The sequence below is a fragment of the Urtica dioica genome, chromosome 10 (assembly GCF_054948205.1).
Source record: "Urtica dioica subsp. dioica isolate 48M chromosome 10, U.dioica_male_clone48M_v1_H2, whole genome shotgun sequence".
NCBI classification, from domain to species: Eukaryota; Viridiplantae; Streptophyta; class Magnoliopsida; order Rosales; family Urticaceae; genus Urtica; species Urtica dioica.
The window spans coordinates 22,470,418-22,487,379 of NC_142765.1; the positions used below are offsets into that span (position 1 = coordinate 22,470,418).

The following is a 16,962-nucleotide window of genomic DNA, read 5'->3' on the forward strand; positions in this document are numbered from 1 at the left end:
AGTCTGGTGCTAGGCAGCCACAAAAAAAAAAACAAATTTAAATTTTGGGTTAAAAATATGAAAATGTAACGACTTAAATACATACACAAAACAATTCATTCTTTGGCCTACTTGTAATTTCACACTTATCTACGAAGGCAAAGTTAATCTCAGAAAGCGTTGATCCTTGCTATATAATCTGCACTTTGTGTTGGAATTTATCATGTTTTCAAGTACATTTAAATGAGGATCAAATTCTTCATTCATAAAGTGGTTATAGGTCATGATAAAAGAGGTAATGGCATCGTTTGATATAGCTTTGTTTTACAAAAAAACGTTTTTAGATTTAGTTTTTGGAAAAAACTGTTTTTTTTTTAAACTGACAGGTGTTTGGTAAGCTGTTTATAAAACAGTTGTTGCTGGTAACAAAAGCTGATTTTGCGTTTGGTAAAATAAATATATTATAGTAAAAAGACTAAAATAGACATAAAATAAATATTTAACAGTGCTATGGATAATCACGTGAGGATATTAAAGTAATTTTATATCAAATACAAAAACGCTTTTTCTAAAAGCTAAGATTCGTAGCTTTTGTGACTCATGTACAATTTTTAAAATCGCTTTTGAAATTTTTTCTAAAAACTGTTTTACCAAACAGTAATATTGCAGTTTGGTTTTTGCTAACAGCAAAAACAGGCTTAAAAAAGCTGTGCCAAACACGACCAATATTAGTTGAGACTTTTGACTGCAAAATTCATGTCCCCTTTGCCAATCCCTCCGAAATTGGAAGGATAGGCATTACTGATTTCAACGCATACAAAATCTCTTCTTGCACCGACCATCCTCACTCAAAAACTACCAGTATTAGGTGCACAGACAGAGGAACCAATAATTGTCTTAAACCATGAAAGAAAACTGTTGGATAATTTTTTATGACTAGAAGGATCAAGCCAGATGATAAGTCATGCATGTATTGCTCCAAAATTCATGTATAAAACTTGCAAACCAAACAACAGACAGTAAAGAAAGGGGAAAAAAAAAACTCTCAAAATTGTTAAGGAGAGGCAATAATAAGCTCTCTTCCCTGAATCCAAAAAAAAAAAAAAAAAAAAAAAAAAGAAACAGGCTCACTTTAGCGAAGTATAAACTATAAAACACCCCTCATCATCTTCTAGACAAAGAATGGTTAAAAAAAGCTCTCATACAAATGTAGCAAAAATTTCAGCTGTGGCTGTGTATGTTGGTACCGCAAATCGAATGTTGTTCTCACCATATGTTGATGCGAATTTGAAGCACTCTTTCTACAACCATACTTGCGTTCTTCGATACTCACGCACAATCACAGGTACACTCGTGGGTGGGATCTAAAGAGAGGATTAAGAAAAACATTAATCAGCTAAAAATCCACCCTCATCATAGTTGTGATCATATCAATTTTTAGCATTGGCATAAATTTGTGAAATGTTTTTCATTTAAATCTTATTAAAGCTGTATGATAGACGAGCTATCTTTGAATAAATGTCACAATTGCTTACCATGCCGTAATCCGTCACAATCATTGAGATATAATCGGCTGGAGTAACATCATACCTGACACCAAACAGAATACATTAGCAAGTCAGTGTTTATTTTTCTTTTACCTCGTCTTCGAATAATGAGATTAGTCAATTCACAAAAATCTTACATCAGATTCAGAAGCTGGAGATTTTCTTTCTCTGCTAAACCGTCCAAATAATTCACGTCTAATCTTCCAGGAACCTTAGCTATGGCATTAGCGTCACCTAAAAACAGGTGGAGTTGAAGGTATTTTTTTACTCAGAATCTCTCATAGTGAAGGGAAAAGAAAACAAGTTTTCTGTTTAGTAGCTCGAGAATATGGCATACCTAACTCATTAGAGCATATCGAATCAAGTTGAACCCTTTCATGGAATTTATAAGCTTCGCAGCAGATCAAGACTGGAACACGGAATGCATGGGCAACCATGGCCACCGAGGCGGTCCCGACTCTAGAATACACAGTCCCGTTCGTTAAAACCGAGGCCGCTCCTAATAACACCTTTGTCACTTCGTGCATGATGTAAGAAACTGCATTTATATGGGTGTACGTACAGCTCAGCCCCTTCGAGACAAGTCTGCGTAGTAGGATTTGACCTTCGTATTTCGGGCGTGAATCGACCACCACGACACGAAACTGTTTTCCGAGCTCATGGGCATGTAAGAGAATCATCTCAACCACACACGATGATCCGTACGTGAGAACTACATCTCCGTTCTTGACCTTCGTAACAGCGTGCTCTACGATCACTTTGTCAGCAAGTATTATCTTCTCGTTTATGAAGGTGTCGATATGTTCACAGAGTGAGGCCTTTGCTTCTGACTCCGAGAGAGACAACGGAAGCTCGGTGCACTGCCTCTTTATGAAATTGATCGCGTTTCCCATGCTGATGGAAATCGGTCTGCATTCTGTGAAGAACGATACGTAGTTGCTGATTTTGGCGGCTAGGTCCCTCGATAGAATTTTCTCTGGCGGAGTAGTGTAATCCCGAATAGCCTCTTGAAACGACTGAAGCATTGCGATGCAACGAGCATTTCCCCCGGAGATGTCACCGGCCAAATATTGTAGCCCGACCTGAAGATATCGAAGCATTAGATAGAATCAAATAAGACAATAAACCTCTTTCTTTTTCTATCGAGTAAAAAGGTAATAATTCTCTTCATCGCAATAACTTCTTGATGCATTCACAGGGACAATATGTCAAAACAAGTAGAATGATAAGTTTGAGCTTCAGCTTGAGATGGTAAGCCTCAAATATATGTGTTTTCACGTTTAGGATAAAAACTGCACATGTTTACATATCAAGAACAGAACTTGAAGAAAAGTTACTAGAAAAATACAGGAAAAATTATGTGGTCGACACTTGAACTAAGTATGAAAATGAACCTACTTCAGTGCAACAGTGAAATTATTATATGTTCTCCTCAGTTTCACATATAGAGCTCATTGTCTACAAACAATATTTTACTCAACTCCACTTTCGTCGACAATTCTAATTTTCGTGTCCCTCCAGGAAAAAAATAAGATGTAATCTTCATGTGCTAAAAGAAAACATTTTCTTTCCTGTGAACTTGTGCCACAGAGTGAGTGATGATCTAGACTCGATCAGGATTACACACTAAAAAGGAAATATCCAGACTTTCCTCTAACCTTGTATATAGCAGGATGCATTTGCTCAAGTTGAAAAAACTTGGACTCGAGGTCAGGAAGTTGAGTTCCATGTTCGTATTGAGGCAAATGAAGAAATAATTCAAGTCGATTCCGAACTTCAGTTTGACGGAACACCGCTCGCTTTTTTGCCTTCTCTACTCTGTGTTTATCGTCAAATTGCATCCGCGGAGGAGGTGCATCTTTTTTCCTTTCTTTCTCAGCCGGACGATCACCTCCTCTCTTTTCAGGAGCCGCCACGGACGGTGCGATCGACGGGGCATCTTTCTTCTGTGGAGGCTGTTTTGCAGGTTTGCTAGGAGCAACCCCAGCAGATTTACCTCCTACAAATTACAACAAATTGAAATGGGAAATAAAGCTGAAGTTTGTCGCCACAAGAAGCGATAACATTGAACGACACTGATCGCCAAAGAGGATCGCTAAGAGTATCATAATACGTATATAGAACCTTGTCATACCAAAGCAAACCCCTTTCGGATACAACTATGATACCCCTTTTTTTTTACAAGGAACTCAAATTAAAATGGGAAAAAAAGAAGAAAATAAAGAGAGAGAAAGCTTTGGATAGGCAAAACCAAGATACAAGCTACGAGGCACAGGACTATCTGCCTCAGTATATATTGTACTACCATTACCACACTGAAAAATCATCGATCCAAACTGAATAACCCTCTGTCGAGTGTGATATGCGACAAAAAAATGCCAAACTTTAACGAACTGACTAAATGACATCACTGGTTTGATTTAGAATTCAAAAGAACTAAAGAGAAGAAACTGCCGCAGCAAGTACAAGCCACAGCAACATACATAGAATGAGATACAATTTAAACAAATACATAATCAGGGTTTACATAGAAATGGACTAGAGAAGAAAAATGAAATTCAAGAAAAAGCAGAATAGTCAAGCTTAAGTACAATTCACGAAACTTTTAATTAATTTACTTTATTCACATAACACAAGCGCACTAACTAGTTTAGACAATTGAAATCATGCTCAACCGAGGAAATCAAGAGCAAATTCTAATTTGGTTGGTTGACAATCGATCAGATCAAAATGACCAAAAAGTAAAAAAATGATGAGGAACAAAGTATTTAAAACCTTTTGAGGCAGCTTTAGCAGCCCGTTGAGCCTCCTGCAAAGCACGTCTTTCAGCTTTTGTTGTTTTGGCTTTTGAGGCCTTCGAGGGATCTTCAATATCATTTGGCTCTTCCGCTACAAGCACAGCAACACTCCTCTCTGAAAGAATAACATAATTTAGCTAAATCATCAAATATATAGTGAGAGAAGGCTTTAATACTAACCACCCCTTACATTTATCAACTTATAGATATACTTAAAGTAGAAACATAACTATTTTTCATACGAAAGAATTTAGTAAAAACTGGATGCGCAATTTTATGATGATCATTCATATTAATCTGAATTATAGGATGTGAATGTTGTAATGATTCATTTATGGAATTAATAGACATGTTTTCTATTGAGTGCCAAATACATCGATCCTAATTCATAAATAATCAGTTCATACGTGACCATTGATTTTTTTCCAAGACAAGCAATGAAACCTATCGTCTCTAATCCAACTACAATTCAGTTGATCAACGCTACTGAATTCCAATTGACCAATAATAATAAAAAAAAATCGTAACTCCATATTACCAGCAACATCGAGAGGCTTCTTTGATTCTCTCCGTTTCGAGGCAGAGGTCAACTTCTCCGACGCCTTCGAGATCGTCTTCGTCTTCGTCATATCTATCCCCCCACTCGGAAAACTTGAGGCGAACTTGCCGGAGTTCGTGCGGCGGTGGTGGTGCGAAGATTCCGACTCCTCGGAGAACTCCATCATTTCTCCGGCATCGCTCGGGAGAGACGAGGCCACCGGAGACGTCGCAAGCATGGTCTCCGTCTGGTTATAGCTCCCAACGGCGACGAAATCGCCGGCCGTCGTGCGGCGTCCGGGGACGGGGACGGCGGCCGTACGCAGGGCCATGTCAGAGTGGTATCGCGGCGGCGGGATCATGACCGGAGAGAGAGAATTGCTCGCCGGCGAATCGGCGAGCGGCGGAGACGAGGCGGCGGGAGGGCCGGACTGAGTGCGGCCGGGGAGGGGCTGCGGGGTGAAGAATCCGACGTGGCGGACTTTGGGGTCGCTTGCGGCGCGAGAAGCTCTCCGCGAGTCCATGGCGGAGGGGAATATCAGGCTGACGGCGGCGATTGGGATTGGGTTTTGGTTGGGAATGCCATGAATGGAGGTTAGGGTTCCATTGTTTAATTTGGATTTGGGTTTGGAGTGTTTGAGACGCCTTCGGGGGTTTGATTGAAGATGGATAGCGATGGTCAGAGAGAGAGAGAGAGAGAGGGGTTTTGGTTGCTAAGTATGCTAATAACTAAAAACTATAAAGTGGAAGCTCGGGCTTGCTAAACGACACTCACAGACGTGTCGTTAGCTTCTACACTCCCGTTTATTTCGGAAAATGGGATTATTGCGCTATATTAGTTTGAAAAAAGAAAAAAAAAATTATGCCAATTGTGCCCATTTATATTTTTCTCGTATTAAAATCTCGTTTCTGACCTTGTCATTTTGCGGAAGGAAAAAAAAAATCATGACTATATTTAATAATTTATCAAAATAACTTTTATCAAGCTATTAGACAAAAAAAAATAATAATAATAAAAAATAATAAAAAATCACTCCACACTTAATTCCTAAAATTTGACTTTTCATGGACGAAAATATAATTGTCATAAAATATAATTTCCTAAAGCTATTTTTGGGTCAACTCCTATACCCGTTAGTGGTTCGATCTAGGGCAAGACCTTATGATCACACGGAGGTTGAGGCGTGATGAAGTCTTGTACTCTCGTCGTCTTGCATCATCGGAAAGAGGTTTTCGGATCCTTGTCGCCTTGTCAGTAGTTGGACAAGGTTTCATGTTGGTGTACTCAATGCTTTTGACGTGTTTGTGTTATTCGCGTTCTTTAGACCTTCGAGTCTTTAAATTCTCAGATCTTCGAGTCTTCACTCTTTGTTTTCGTCGAGTCTTTGCGTTCTTTGGATCTTCACGCCTTTGAGTCCTTGAATCTTTAAGTCATTCAGGTCTTCGAGTCTCTGAGTCTTCTAGTTACTCGCATTCTTTGAATTGTCTTTAAGTCTATTGAGTTTTTTGCATTCTTCGAGCTTTTCGGGTCTTTGAATCGTCTTTGAGTCTCCAATTCTTCGCGTTCCTCGGGTCTTCGTGTCCGTTGTGCTCTTCAAATCTTTGAGTCCTTTAAACCTTTATCGGTGACATGAGAAACGTAACTAGAGGTGCCCAAGGTTTTCTCTAGGCGTACACTTGACGCTCAACAACAGTCTTGACTGTATCGTATCATGGTGAATGAATTCAAGCTCTAGTCTCTAAATTTCTTAGAGATGATGGTTGAGGTGAGAATAAGGCAGAGTTTTCTTAAGTCGAGTCAATAGGATCAATGGATGACCGTAAGATTGGAATTGGCGGCCACATTTAAAGTTTGTGTCACGTTTGGAGGGTTGGCGTCCTCTAGATAAACTTGAAGGCGTGCCTTGAGTTTGAGTTGGAGGTAGCTTATAGTTAGCGGCAGCTTAGGTTTGGCGGCAAAGTGGTTCGCGGCCAAGAGGTTTGGAGGAAAATGGGTTTGGCGGTCAAGGAGGTTGGCGGCATGCTTAGGGTTACTGGCAAAGGATGTTTTGGTGGCCCTTTAAAGAGTTTCAAGAGTTCTCGCTTGCTGATTTGTCTTTACTGTTTTGTTTATGACTTAGACTAGAATATTTAATCAAGGAGTTTGGCTTGAGGACTTCGTTCGAGAGTCCATTTTGAGATTTTTGTTCGATACGTTGTCTTTCGAGATCTTGTATCAAGGATCTCGTTCGAGAGACCATCTTGAGAGTTTTGATTTCGGAATTGACATTAAGAGTTGAGAGTCGGCTCGTGGAGTTGAGTAGGAGTCGACACGAGGATTTGAGAGTCAACTCGTAGACTTGAGTGACGATTTATGGACTTTGTTTAGAGCGGTCACAAGGATTTGAGAGTCGATCCGTGTACTTGAAAGATGACTCGTGAACTTGATTCGGAGTGTAAGATAATTTTTACACATGCTAAAGGTGTTCTAGCAATATGAACACGTTAAAGCGGAAGCGAAAAGGATCGGTTTACCTCCGGCCATAGTTGTGTTTTTTCGGCGAGCTCCGGACTCCAATTCGGGCGAGTTGCTTTGAGGATCTTCTAAACTCTCGCTCTCACCCTTAGATGGCGTTGGTATTCCGGATGTGTGAGTGAGTTTAGGGACCCCAAAACGTTTTATTTATAGTCTCATTGCCATCAATGAGAAAAATTACAATCCCACTATAATGGGCAATTACTTGATTCTTGGGCATTTATTTGAGCTCGAATTTGGCCATTAATTACTTGGTCAATCCTAATATATATGGACCACAATAAGGAAAGAATATTTTCTCTGAATATTTCATAGAAATATTCTTACACGGAGTCCATGCGAAATTCATGAACTTGAGAGACGATTTTAAGATTTCATCAGAGGGTTGAGACTTTTTTTTTTTTTTTTTTAAGATAAAAGGATTTCCATTAGAATGGGTAAAATACCCACAAATACAGGAGAATTACATCTTAGTACTCGGAACACAACAGACCTAAGTCGAAGTGAATCTAACACTAAGTTTAGATAATTGCGCAATTTTGTGCATGCTTTCGATAAAAGGAAGAACAACGAACACATGAGAAATCGAGCACACATATGGCTCTTTCATAATATCCATACGGATGATGGATAAATCCAATCAACCTCGGTACAGTGACCGACAAGAAAATGATTTTTCAGCCTGCATAGATAAAACCCTAACAGGAAATCCATAACGGAAGAGGGGACGACGGCTAATCCGCCTCCATAATAAACCAAATCAAGAAAATCACACCAATAAAGTAAAAGGTTCACACACAGACTAAAACTGAATCTAAAAAAAAAATATAACATCGGGACCAGAATCCGACACACGAGAGCCAACACCGTTACGATGGGAGGATGATGACCACGAAGAGCCACGCCACACTGATGTTGCCGATGAACCTCGCTGCACCACTGTCGCCGAGGAGCCGAGCCCCTCTGCTGTCGTCGAGGCACAGAGTCGTGTTGCCGTAGCTGTGGGACGAGCTGCACCACCGTCAATGGGGAGCGGAGCCACTTCGCCACTGAGGCTCCGATGCGCACCACCCAAATGACGGCCCCGACAGACAGATCGAAGCTTTGGCTGTTGGGATCCACCACCGAGAGCAACCTCACAGCGGCGGCCAAGGACCCAAGATCCGCACTCTCCAAAGGCAGCAGTGATCCACCAGTATCATTTTCTATTCCGACACATTGACCCAAAAACTTGACTCAAGGTGTGACCCAAAATTTTTATTTGCGGGCGTGAGCTTCGGGCGTAGACTTTTGTCCTGGAGAGTTTGTTAAATCTACTGACGGCACAACATATTTAGACCTAAATTATTGTCTAAAACTATTAGCGTGATTGAATTTTAAAGTATTGGTTTATATTCTATTAATTTTTTTTTTACTTCGGCTGAATAAATTTTGAAGCCCTTATATATATCTAGTCGCCCATTTCAATTTTCAAGGGTTCAAGAAACACGCTACCCCCAAACAAAGGGTAATTAATAAATGCATTACACTAAGCTCAACTCATTAATAATAAAAGAAATTCTGAATAAAATAAAGTATCAACAAATTCCCGAAACCATCCATGTATTCATGAAACTCGAAACTACAACACTATGAACAAAACCAATTGAAACTAAGAAGAAAAAGAAAAGCATTAAAATCCCATCATCATGGTATTGGATTGGTTGAGGTGGTTAATCATCACGCTCCGGGAGCGGCGTCTTTGAGCTTGGTAGGGCTCTGCAGATAGCCGGCGGCGGTGTCGTAGATCCTGCCGCGCGCGTAGTCCACACGCTCCGACCCCGGCGGGTGGAGCCCCCGCAAGTACCGGTACCCCCACGCGAGCCCCGCCGCGGCGGCGCAGAGGAACAGCAACGCCGCGGCGGCGGAGAACACGACCAGCCCCAGCGGGACCCACACGGGGCTCGTGAGGATGATCACCGGCGAGCAGACGACGAGGGCGATCGCGGTGGCGGTGACGGTGGCGCCGGTGAGGAGGAGGAGGATTCCGGCGGAGACGGCCAGGGTCAGGAACCCCATCGCCTGGCCTGAGCTCGGCGTGTGCGACGGAGAGTAGTGGCCGTTTGTGGGCCGTGGTCTGTAGTTTTGTCGGTCGGCCATATTTGATTGAACAGAGAGAGAGAGAATCGGAGTTGGGTTTAGCGTTTAAGGGCAGTTCGGTTTGGTGTGTAAGAGTTGAGTGGACAAGTATGGGAAGAGATGGGTTTTGTTGGAGAGCATGCAAAGACCCACGTGGAAGGAAACAAAACATGGAATCTTTGTCAGCGCCGAGATCTTTTTTTTTATTATTATTAAATTGTTCTTTTTTTTTCTTTTTTTTTGTGGCAGGCATTTACTTGGCTTTTTTTTTTTTTTTTTTTTTGCTCAAGTCTTGGATGGTTTTTGGAGAAATGATGAAAGATGGTATTCCAGACTTTTTCATGCCTACGGACTTCGAGGTTGCATTTCTGATTCCAACGTCCAATTTTTTCGGTGTTTGTTTTCCGGTGCAATGACTTTTGTCATGTATCGATTAATTAGTACTTAGCAGGTAATGAAAGGAGAGTTAAAATTTGGTGTATAGTAGCAAATAGCAATACTACTAATTATATAGGTCCTAAGGTCCGAGCAAAAAAGTTGGAACACTGAAAACTCAAGAAAAACACCAAATTTATAAAGTAGGTTGTTTTTTTTTTTTTTTTTTTTTTTTTTTGGTCCGATGTGCGTTTTGTGATTTTGTTCAAAACGGAAATGAAATGAAAAGAGAACCGACGAGGAAAGATTGGAGATTGGACAACACAGAAGTTTTTTCACAATTTTGCTTTTTTTTTTCACTTTCCTTTTTTTTTTTGGTATATTAACGATTATTTATACCTATTAACTATACATTAACTTCTATTTCCAACTTGTAAATGCCATCACTCAATTGTTTTTTTTTTTATATCTTCGTAATGCTTTTTGTTCATGAATTCAGCATAATAAAGCACATTAACTTAAAATTCAATGTAAACAAAAGAAGTGAAAAAAAGAGCTTCGGTTGTGAAGCTCCAAGTGGAGAAAATAACATAACATTCTGAATTTTAATAGACGATCATGAACTACAAGATTCAAAATATTAAAGATGAAAATCTGAACTGAAAAAATAGAGGGATGCTATTAAGCACGAGCAATTGTGGTGAGCCTAAAGTAACGACTCACTCATTATTGTACACTTGTTATCTATTTTACATGTCATCATCTTAGAGTTATTATTTATGTTTAAAAAATAATATTTCTCTCTCTTCATTTATTATCTTACATTTTATATTATTTATCGTCATTTTTGAACTCCTTAAAAAAAACACCATTTTTTAAACAAACAAAAAGAACATAAAACCTCAAAGTAAAAAGAAAAATATAAAATCACCACTACTAGACTAAATACAAATAGTTTACACCAGACTCCATAGCCAGAATAACAAGTAAACATTTCCATAAAAAAAGTTTGAATTTCTCAAATATCACAAATAATAATTATTCAAAAAATTTATAAAAACACCAATAATTACAAATAAAAAATAAATATGAACATCATTGGAAATAGTATCATCCATTCGTGGCTCTCTGGAATCTATATGAGTATATGGAACTATGGAACCAACTAGATAGTTTTGTTTGAATCGGAGTATTTTTTTAAAGTAAATATAAATTTAAAAATCGGAATATGTTTTGGCGAGCTGCCTTTCGGTGTCGGAGGAATCAAGATTTGCTCGTCGGAATGGCTGGTCGGTTGGGAGTTCTCACAGCGTTGATCGAGTCCGATAGTTTATCTCATTCATTGTCTAAATGGCGGTTATTTCGTGCCCTCTGTGGCTTTCTTCATGTATTGAGTGTGATTCCATTATTATAGTTTTATGAAGATAATTGATTTTTCCCTAAAAAAAATGGATAAACTGAGATGTTATAAAAGAGAGAGAGAGAGAGAGAGAGAGAGAGAATGAATGAACAGAGGAAGGAACGAGAAAAAGTGTGAACATTACTGAAATTATGTCTTTTAGGATTCTCAAGTCTCAACTAACAAAAAAAAAACGGAATTGATTTTTGTCCCGGGTCACGATGAGTGACGATCCACTCACGTGTTGACACGTGGCACCCGGGACAAATAGCAGTACTAAAAAAAAAATCTAAATCTAAATAATAATTAATGTCCATGTCAGCAGGACACGTCAAGTCGTAAGAATAACCCAATTAAAAATTCGGGATGGTTAGCATTTTTGGAAAAAATAACATATAATTAGTGGGCTAGTAATTGTAAATAATAGTTAATAAACATGATAAATTGGTTAATATATATTAATTAGTATATAGCATTTACGAGCAATACTTGTGAAACTGAAAAAGGAAAAAAAAAGTGGAAAGTTAGAATAATTTGAAACAAAAATGTTTCAGAATAATCAACATAAATAATGTTAGTTATTGTGTGATTAGCATTCATTGCCTTGATTTATTGGATTAATATTAGCGGTAGTTACTTGATTTAATTACGTAATAAAATTTGACGCATGTGGGCTGGAAAAACAAACGGAAAAATGAGTAATTTTGACCTTATAAATAAAATCTCGTGATCATTTACCAAAAAATTACAAAATATTGGTTATATGACAAAATTCAAAGTTTCATATAGCAACAAATCTATTTTTGTACTACAAATTGATTTTCTTGCATGTTTTTTTTCTTCATATATTTTATTTTTAAGTATGTTAAGGATTATTTAAGAAAACATCGAATTTCAACGGAATCTATTAGATTCTATCTTTTAGACAAAATATAAATATAATGGGAAAGAATTATATTTTTAGGAAAACATCGATAGCATAAGATGTTATTATTATTCTTGTTTTTTTTGTTTTTGTTATCGGAGTCCTGCGGTTTCCGATGCATACATTTTTCTCTCGACATATTTCGATGGCTTTCGATGATATTGAAAATATTTCATAGTATTTTTGAGATGCATAAAAAAGTCAAAATAATTTGTTTTCTGTTTGGAAATGAAATTTATATATAATTATTGAACTTTTGAATGTACGAGACAAAAAGAAATTGAGATTAAAAATAGAGTTGAATGTGAAGTTCAGGTCATGTTTGTCAAACACAGGTTAAAAGTTTTATTTTATTTTATTTATTTGCTGTGTGTACTAAGCAAGGATTGAAATCTCGGGGGAACCGGACCGGTTCCCCCTTTTTTGAACTCCCCGGCACCGGAACCTTAAAAACCGGAATTTTCCGGTTATTCCGGGGGAACCGGACCGGGAACCCATGAGGAACTCGGTTCCCACTTCCCGGTCCGGTTCAGTTAAAAAAAACCAAAAAACCGGGTATAAATACCCGGTTTCCCCCAAAAAAACTTCATTTGCGTCGGCATTAGATCTTCAAAATTCCGGCGCGACCAAGTGAGAATTTTCCCAGATCCCGCCCGGTTCCCGCCGTGCCGCCAGCTTCCCGACGCGACGAAGGTGAATTCTTCCCAGATCCCGCCGATTTACTCCTTTCTCGGTGAGCTTCCCGACCTCTTTATATTTTTTGATGATTTTGAGTTTAGTTTTTGAAATTTCTTGATAATTCTTGAAGATTAAGTATAAATTGATAGTTGTGAACATGAATGTAATGTTTATTTACAGTTTGTGTTCATGTTTCTAATTTTTTTGTAATTAATCCGAATTATGTTGTAATTTTTTGATTAGTTAGTGATGATTAATATTACGCTGAACTTGTTTATTGATTTATGACGAAATTATTATGAATTGTTTTTAATTTTAGAGTTTGTGTTCATGTTTATAATTTTATTGTAATTAATTCGAATTATTTTGTAATTTTTTTATTACTTAGTGATGATTAAGGTTATGTTGAACTTGTTTATTGATTTATGACGAAATTTTTATGACTTGTTTTTAATTTTAGAGTTTGTGTTCATGTTTATAATTATTTTGTAATTTTTTTATTAGTTAGTGATGATTATGGTTATGTTGAACTTGTTTATTGATTTATGACGAATTTTTATGGCTTGTTTTCAATTGGTCCTCAAGGCACGGAGTCCTATTATGATGACGGGTCTTCCAGTTACAACCAGGTCCAGGACTACTATTCATCAAGTCAAGCTCCCGAGAGGGTGCGACCAGTTCCAGGTTATCTCATCCACTCCATGTCTGTTGCTTCTATCACTTTGACAGGTACTTTCGTGCATGTGCTCATTACATGAGTTGGTATGATCACTGTATGACCGTTGCATACGGTCGCTATGAGTAGTCATTTATATTCCTTTTATGTTGAATTTGTTGAACTATAATATTTGGTGGATTGTGTTGAACTTTATCATTTTGGTTTGTACTATTGAACTTAGTTTTTGTTGAGTTTGTAATTTGGTGATGTGTTGAAACATTGTACACTATTTTTAATTTTATGAATTTTATCCTACGTATTTAGTATGTTTTTTGTATATTTCTTTTATGGATTCCCCTCGGTAAATACGGTATTTGACGGTATTCCTCTACGGTAACGGTAAGTTCAACGGTACCGGGTTTTTTTTTTTTTTTTTTTTCCTGCTTTCCCCGGTATTCCTTTACGGTACCAAGGGTTACCAGTAAATTCTGAAGCTCGGAACGGTAACGGTAACGGTATTTCGATCCTTGGTACTACGGCTTAAAAGTGTTTTTTACATGTCAAACTTTTTTTTTTTTGTACTAGTCAATTTTCTTAATCAAAGTAACCTAATATTGAAAGTTATCGTAATTATTTAGACCAAATTGATATGATTAACTGATGCAGTGGAAAATGTTTACATAACTTAAGGTATTTAGGGGTAAACTAAGTTATCTTTTAGTGGGGTGTTTTTGGCTGAGATTTCTGGTGCTTCGAGTAAAAATGAAAAGAATAGTATATGAAGTTTAAACTGCTCCGACGACGACGACCAATATTCGCTCACCGCTTGACCTCGCTCATAACCTTCTTCTTCTTCGCCTGTAGGTTTAATCTCAGAAAGAAAATTTGTTTGTGATATTCCAGATTTGCTTACTTCTATATGCACTTGTTTATTTTACTGTGATAGGAAAAATCTCTGGTGATATAGCTGACTCGGTGTTATACATAATTGTTTGAGTAAAGCTTGTATTTATGTTAGCGCGAGTTTGCCTAAAACTATAGAGAACAGTCTCGATGTTGTGTTTCGTTAGACAAGTGAAACAAGGCAAAGCAAAGATTCAATTTTTTTTTTTTTTTTTGGATACCTATACTCATGCCAAGATTAAGGAGAATTTGATTTATCATAGCTTTCACTCTGGCCTTGTCTTTCTTTGATTTGTCTAAAGAACCTCATTTTCCCTTTGATTTACAATCTGTCAAAACACGTTACAGGAATCTTTGATCTTTCCATGGCTTCTCAACCTCATCCGTATACGAACTGACATGGAAACGGCGGTGAAAGCTCTTCCGGGGACGATTCTGGTCCACCGAGGAGGTCGTAGTAGTCGTTGTTCCTCGGCGATTCCTTTGCGCCGGCCTCTCAAATCATCCACTCCGGCGAAAAGACACGTGGACGCGAACAGGATCGCGAGGAAGACCGACGAAAGGCTCGAGAGGAAGAAGAGGAATGAGAAGGAGAAAAAAGCGGACATTTCCGACGTTTTGCGGTTAATGGACGCTCTGGGCGTCTCGACTCCGCCGGAGATGTACTCGTCGTTCGTCCAAGAGTGCATCGTCTCAGGCGACACCCGCGGAGCCGACGCATTGCACGAGCACATAACCCGAGCCGGGCTCGGAGAAACGCCCGTGACGCTGCTGAACCGGCTGCTTTTAATGCACGCCTCGCTCGACCGCGCACGCCTCGCCCGCGAGCTGTTCGACGAAATGCCGGCCAGGGATTTCAAGTCCTGGGCGGTCATGGTCGTCGCGTACGTCAACGCCGCCGACTACGACGAGGCTCTGAGGCTGCTCGTGAAGATGCTGAGCGACGAGGGCGTCGCTATCTACGAGTTTCCCGTGTGGATGATGGCCTGCCTCGTGAAGATCTGCGAGAACATCACGGGTGGCTCGGGTTCGGGTTTGGGTCTGGGAAAGCAGATTCACGGGTCGTGCCTGAAATTGGGCCTCGGGGACGGTCCGACCCTCGGGACCCGCCTGATGAGGTTCTACGAGGGGTTCGGGTGCGAGGAGAGCGCGGGGTTGGTGTTCGACCGGATGGCTAGCCGCGGCTCCGCGGCTTGGACGGCGAGGCTGAGCCGGGACTTGAAGGATCGGCGGTTTCTCAGGGTTTTGGACGGGTTCAGGGAGCTCGGCGAGGCCGGGGCGGAGAAGAACGCCTCGGTGCTCTCCGTGGTCCTCGGGGCTTGCGCGAGGATCGGCGACGGTGGGAGATCTGGGAGGCAAGTTCACGGGAACGCCGTCAAACTCGGGCTCGAATCGGACCCGTGCGTCCAGTGCGGGCTCGTCGATATGTACGCGAAGAACGGGTTGCTTGGAGATGCGAAAACTGCGTTCGAGATCAGCGATAGAAGAAGAAGGAGAAGAAGAAGAAGAAACAATGCGTGTTGGAACGCGATGCTCGGCGGTTACGTACGGAGCGAGTTGTATGTGGAGGCGATCAGGCTGGTTCGGGATATGAAGGTGTTCCGAGTTCGAGTTCATCAATCTCTGCTCGACGAACTCGGGATCGCTTGCGCTCATGGTTCCCTCAAAGAGCTCTACTCTAGAACCCTCGTTGCTTAGGTTCGAAAGAAAGAAATCTTTCGACAATGTTACTGTTGATGGTCAACAAATTCTTGGTTTTTTGGGCGTCAAGACGATTGACTTGAAAGACACTGCGACGATCTTCTTTGGGTGAGGCCTAACAGGTAAGTGATCATATCTATATTTATGCTCTGTGTATCTATATTATTGTTTACATATTTCAATGTTCGAGTTTGTGATCGGATTTTATCACGTCGAAAGGTCTCCATTTTTTAGCCAGTTGGTCCTAGATTGAGGTAGTCTGTTTCGGTGTATGCAAGGATTTAAATATATCAGATGTATATAGTTTTGCAAGTAAACGGAATTTGGGTATATAGGTGTGATTAGACCCATAATATAATAGTTTTGCTAGATTGAGATTTGCAGGGGAATATTAGTAGTTTAGAAGAGTTTTACATGATCAACCAAAAGCTTAAACATGACAAAAGTATGAATAAGTTTTTTTTTTTCGTGAAATATCCTTTTTACCCTTTCTGTTTTACTTATATGTTAATAAATCTTGGATTTGGTGAATACGTCAATTAATCCAGGATTTGTCATCAAATTTAAGATTTATTGACATACATGTTATCAAACAAATGATCTTTATAGTAGCAACGGTTTATAGTGTCAGCAATATAAATTACTTGTGTATCAATTGCTCGTATTGTCTCATAAAATTTTATGTGAAGTTTGTTTCCAAAACTATCAAGGATAGTCTCACATCTGGGTATTACGATCCTGGGCTCTTTATAAGGCTTGTGGGTTACTCCTCTAATTACCAAGCTTGGTTTTAGATGGAACCCCACACCTTTAAGATGGTATCAGAGCG

The 16,962-nt window shown here is 39.5% G+C and overlaps 3 protein-coding genes across 4 annotated transcripts; 1 reads left to right on the forward strand and 2 right to left on the reverse strand.

Annotated features, from left to right (window-relative positions):
• Window positions 1-932: 932 nt before the first annotated feature.
• LOC149384095 (NagB/RpiA/CoA transferase-like superfamily protein) lies at window positions 933-5,567 on the reverse strand. The gene is made up of 7 exons (XM_089628937.1): window positions 4,863-5,567; window positions 4,302-4,439; window positions 3,185-3,525; window positions 1,864-2,608; window positions 1,664-1,760; window positions 1,515-1,569; window positions 933-1,343 (listed from the first exon to the last, which is right to left on the reverse strand). Exons 1-7 carry the CDS (start codon window positions 5,383-5,385, stop codon window positions 1,281-1,283), a joined length of 1,962 nt encoding a protein of 653 aa, XP_089485063.1. The 5' UTR covers window positions 5,386-5,567; the 3' UTR covers window positions 933-1,280.
• Window positions 5,568-8,918: 3,351 nt separating this feature from the next.
• Window positions 8,919-9,567, reverse strand: LOC149384096 (Oleosin family protein). Its single transcript, XM_089629382.1, has one exon. It carries the CDS (start codon window positions 9,513-9,515, stop codon window positions 9,096-9,098), a length of 420 nt encoding a protein of 139 aa, XP_089485508.1. The 5' UTR covers window positions 9,516-9,567; the 3' UTR covers window positions 8,919-9,095.
• Window positions 9,568-14,232: 4,665 nt separating this feature from the next.
• Window positions 14,233-16,513, forward strand: LOC149384097 (Tetratricopeptide repeat (TPR)-like superfamily protein). 2 transcript variants are annotated; one of them, XM_089628113.1, is made up of 2 exons: window positions 14,233-14,393; window positions 14,781-16,513. In XM_089628113.1, exon 2 carries the CDS (start codon window positions 14,832-14,834, stop codon window positions 16,128-16,130), a length of 1,299 nt encoding a protein of 432 aa, XP_089484239.1. In that variant the 5' UTR covers window positions 14,233-14,393; window positions 14,781-14,831; the 3' UTR covers window positions 16,131-16,513. The 2 variants fall into 2 exon arrangements, with proteins under 2 accessions (XP_089484239.1, XP_089484240.1); XM_089628114.1 differs by having other exon boundaries at window positions 14,233-14,389.
• Window positions 16,514-16,962: the final 449 nt, after the last annotated feature.

Bases quoted from the DNA above. Each gene is read 5' to 3' on its own strand.
- LOC149384095 (XM_089628937.1), bottom strand. From the start codon at position 5,385: ATGGACTCGCGGAGAGCTTCTCGCGCCGCAAGCGACCCCAAAGTCCGC. The intron at 3,526-4,301 runs GTTTTAAATACT...TGTAATTTGTAG, and splicing joins TGCTAAAGCTGCCTCAAAAG to GAGGTAAATCTGCTGGGGTT. The intron at 1,570-1,663 runs GTAAGATTTTTG...GTTTGGTGTCAG, and splicing joins CTCCAGCTTCTGAATCTGAT to GTATGATGTTACTCCAGCCG.
- LOC149384096 (XM_089629382.1), bottom strand. From the start codon at position 9,515: ATGGCCGACCGACAAAACTACAGACCACGGCCCACAAACGGCCACTAC.
- LOC149384097 (XM_089628113.1), top strand. From the start codon at position 14,832: ATGGAAACGGCGGTGAAAGCTCTTCCGGGGACGATTCTGGTCCACCGA.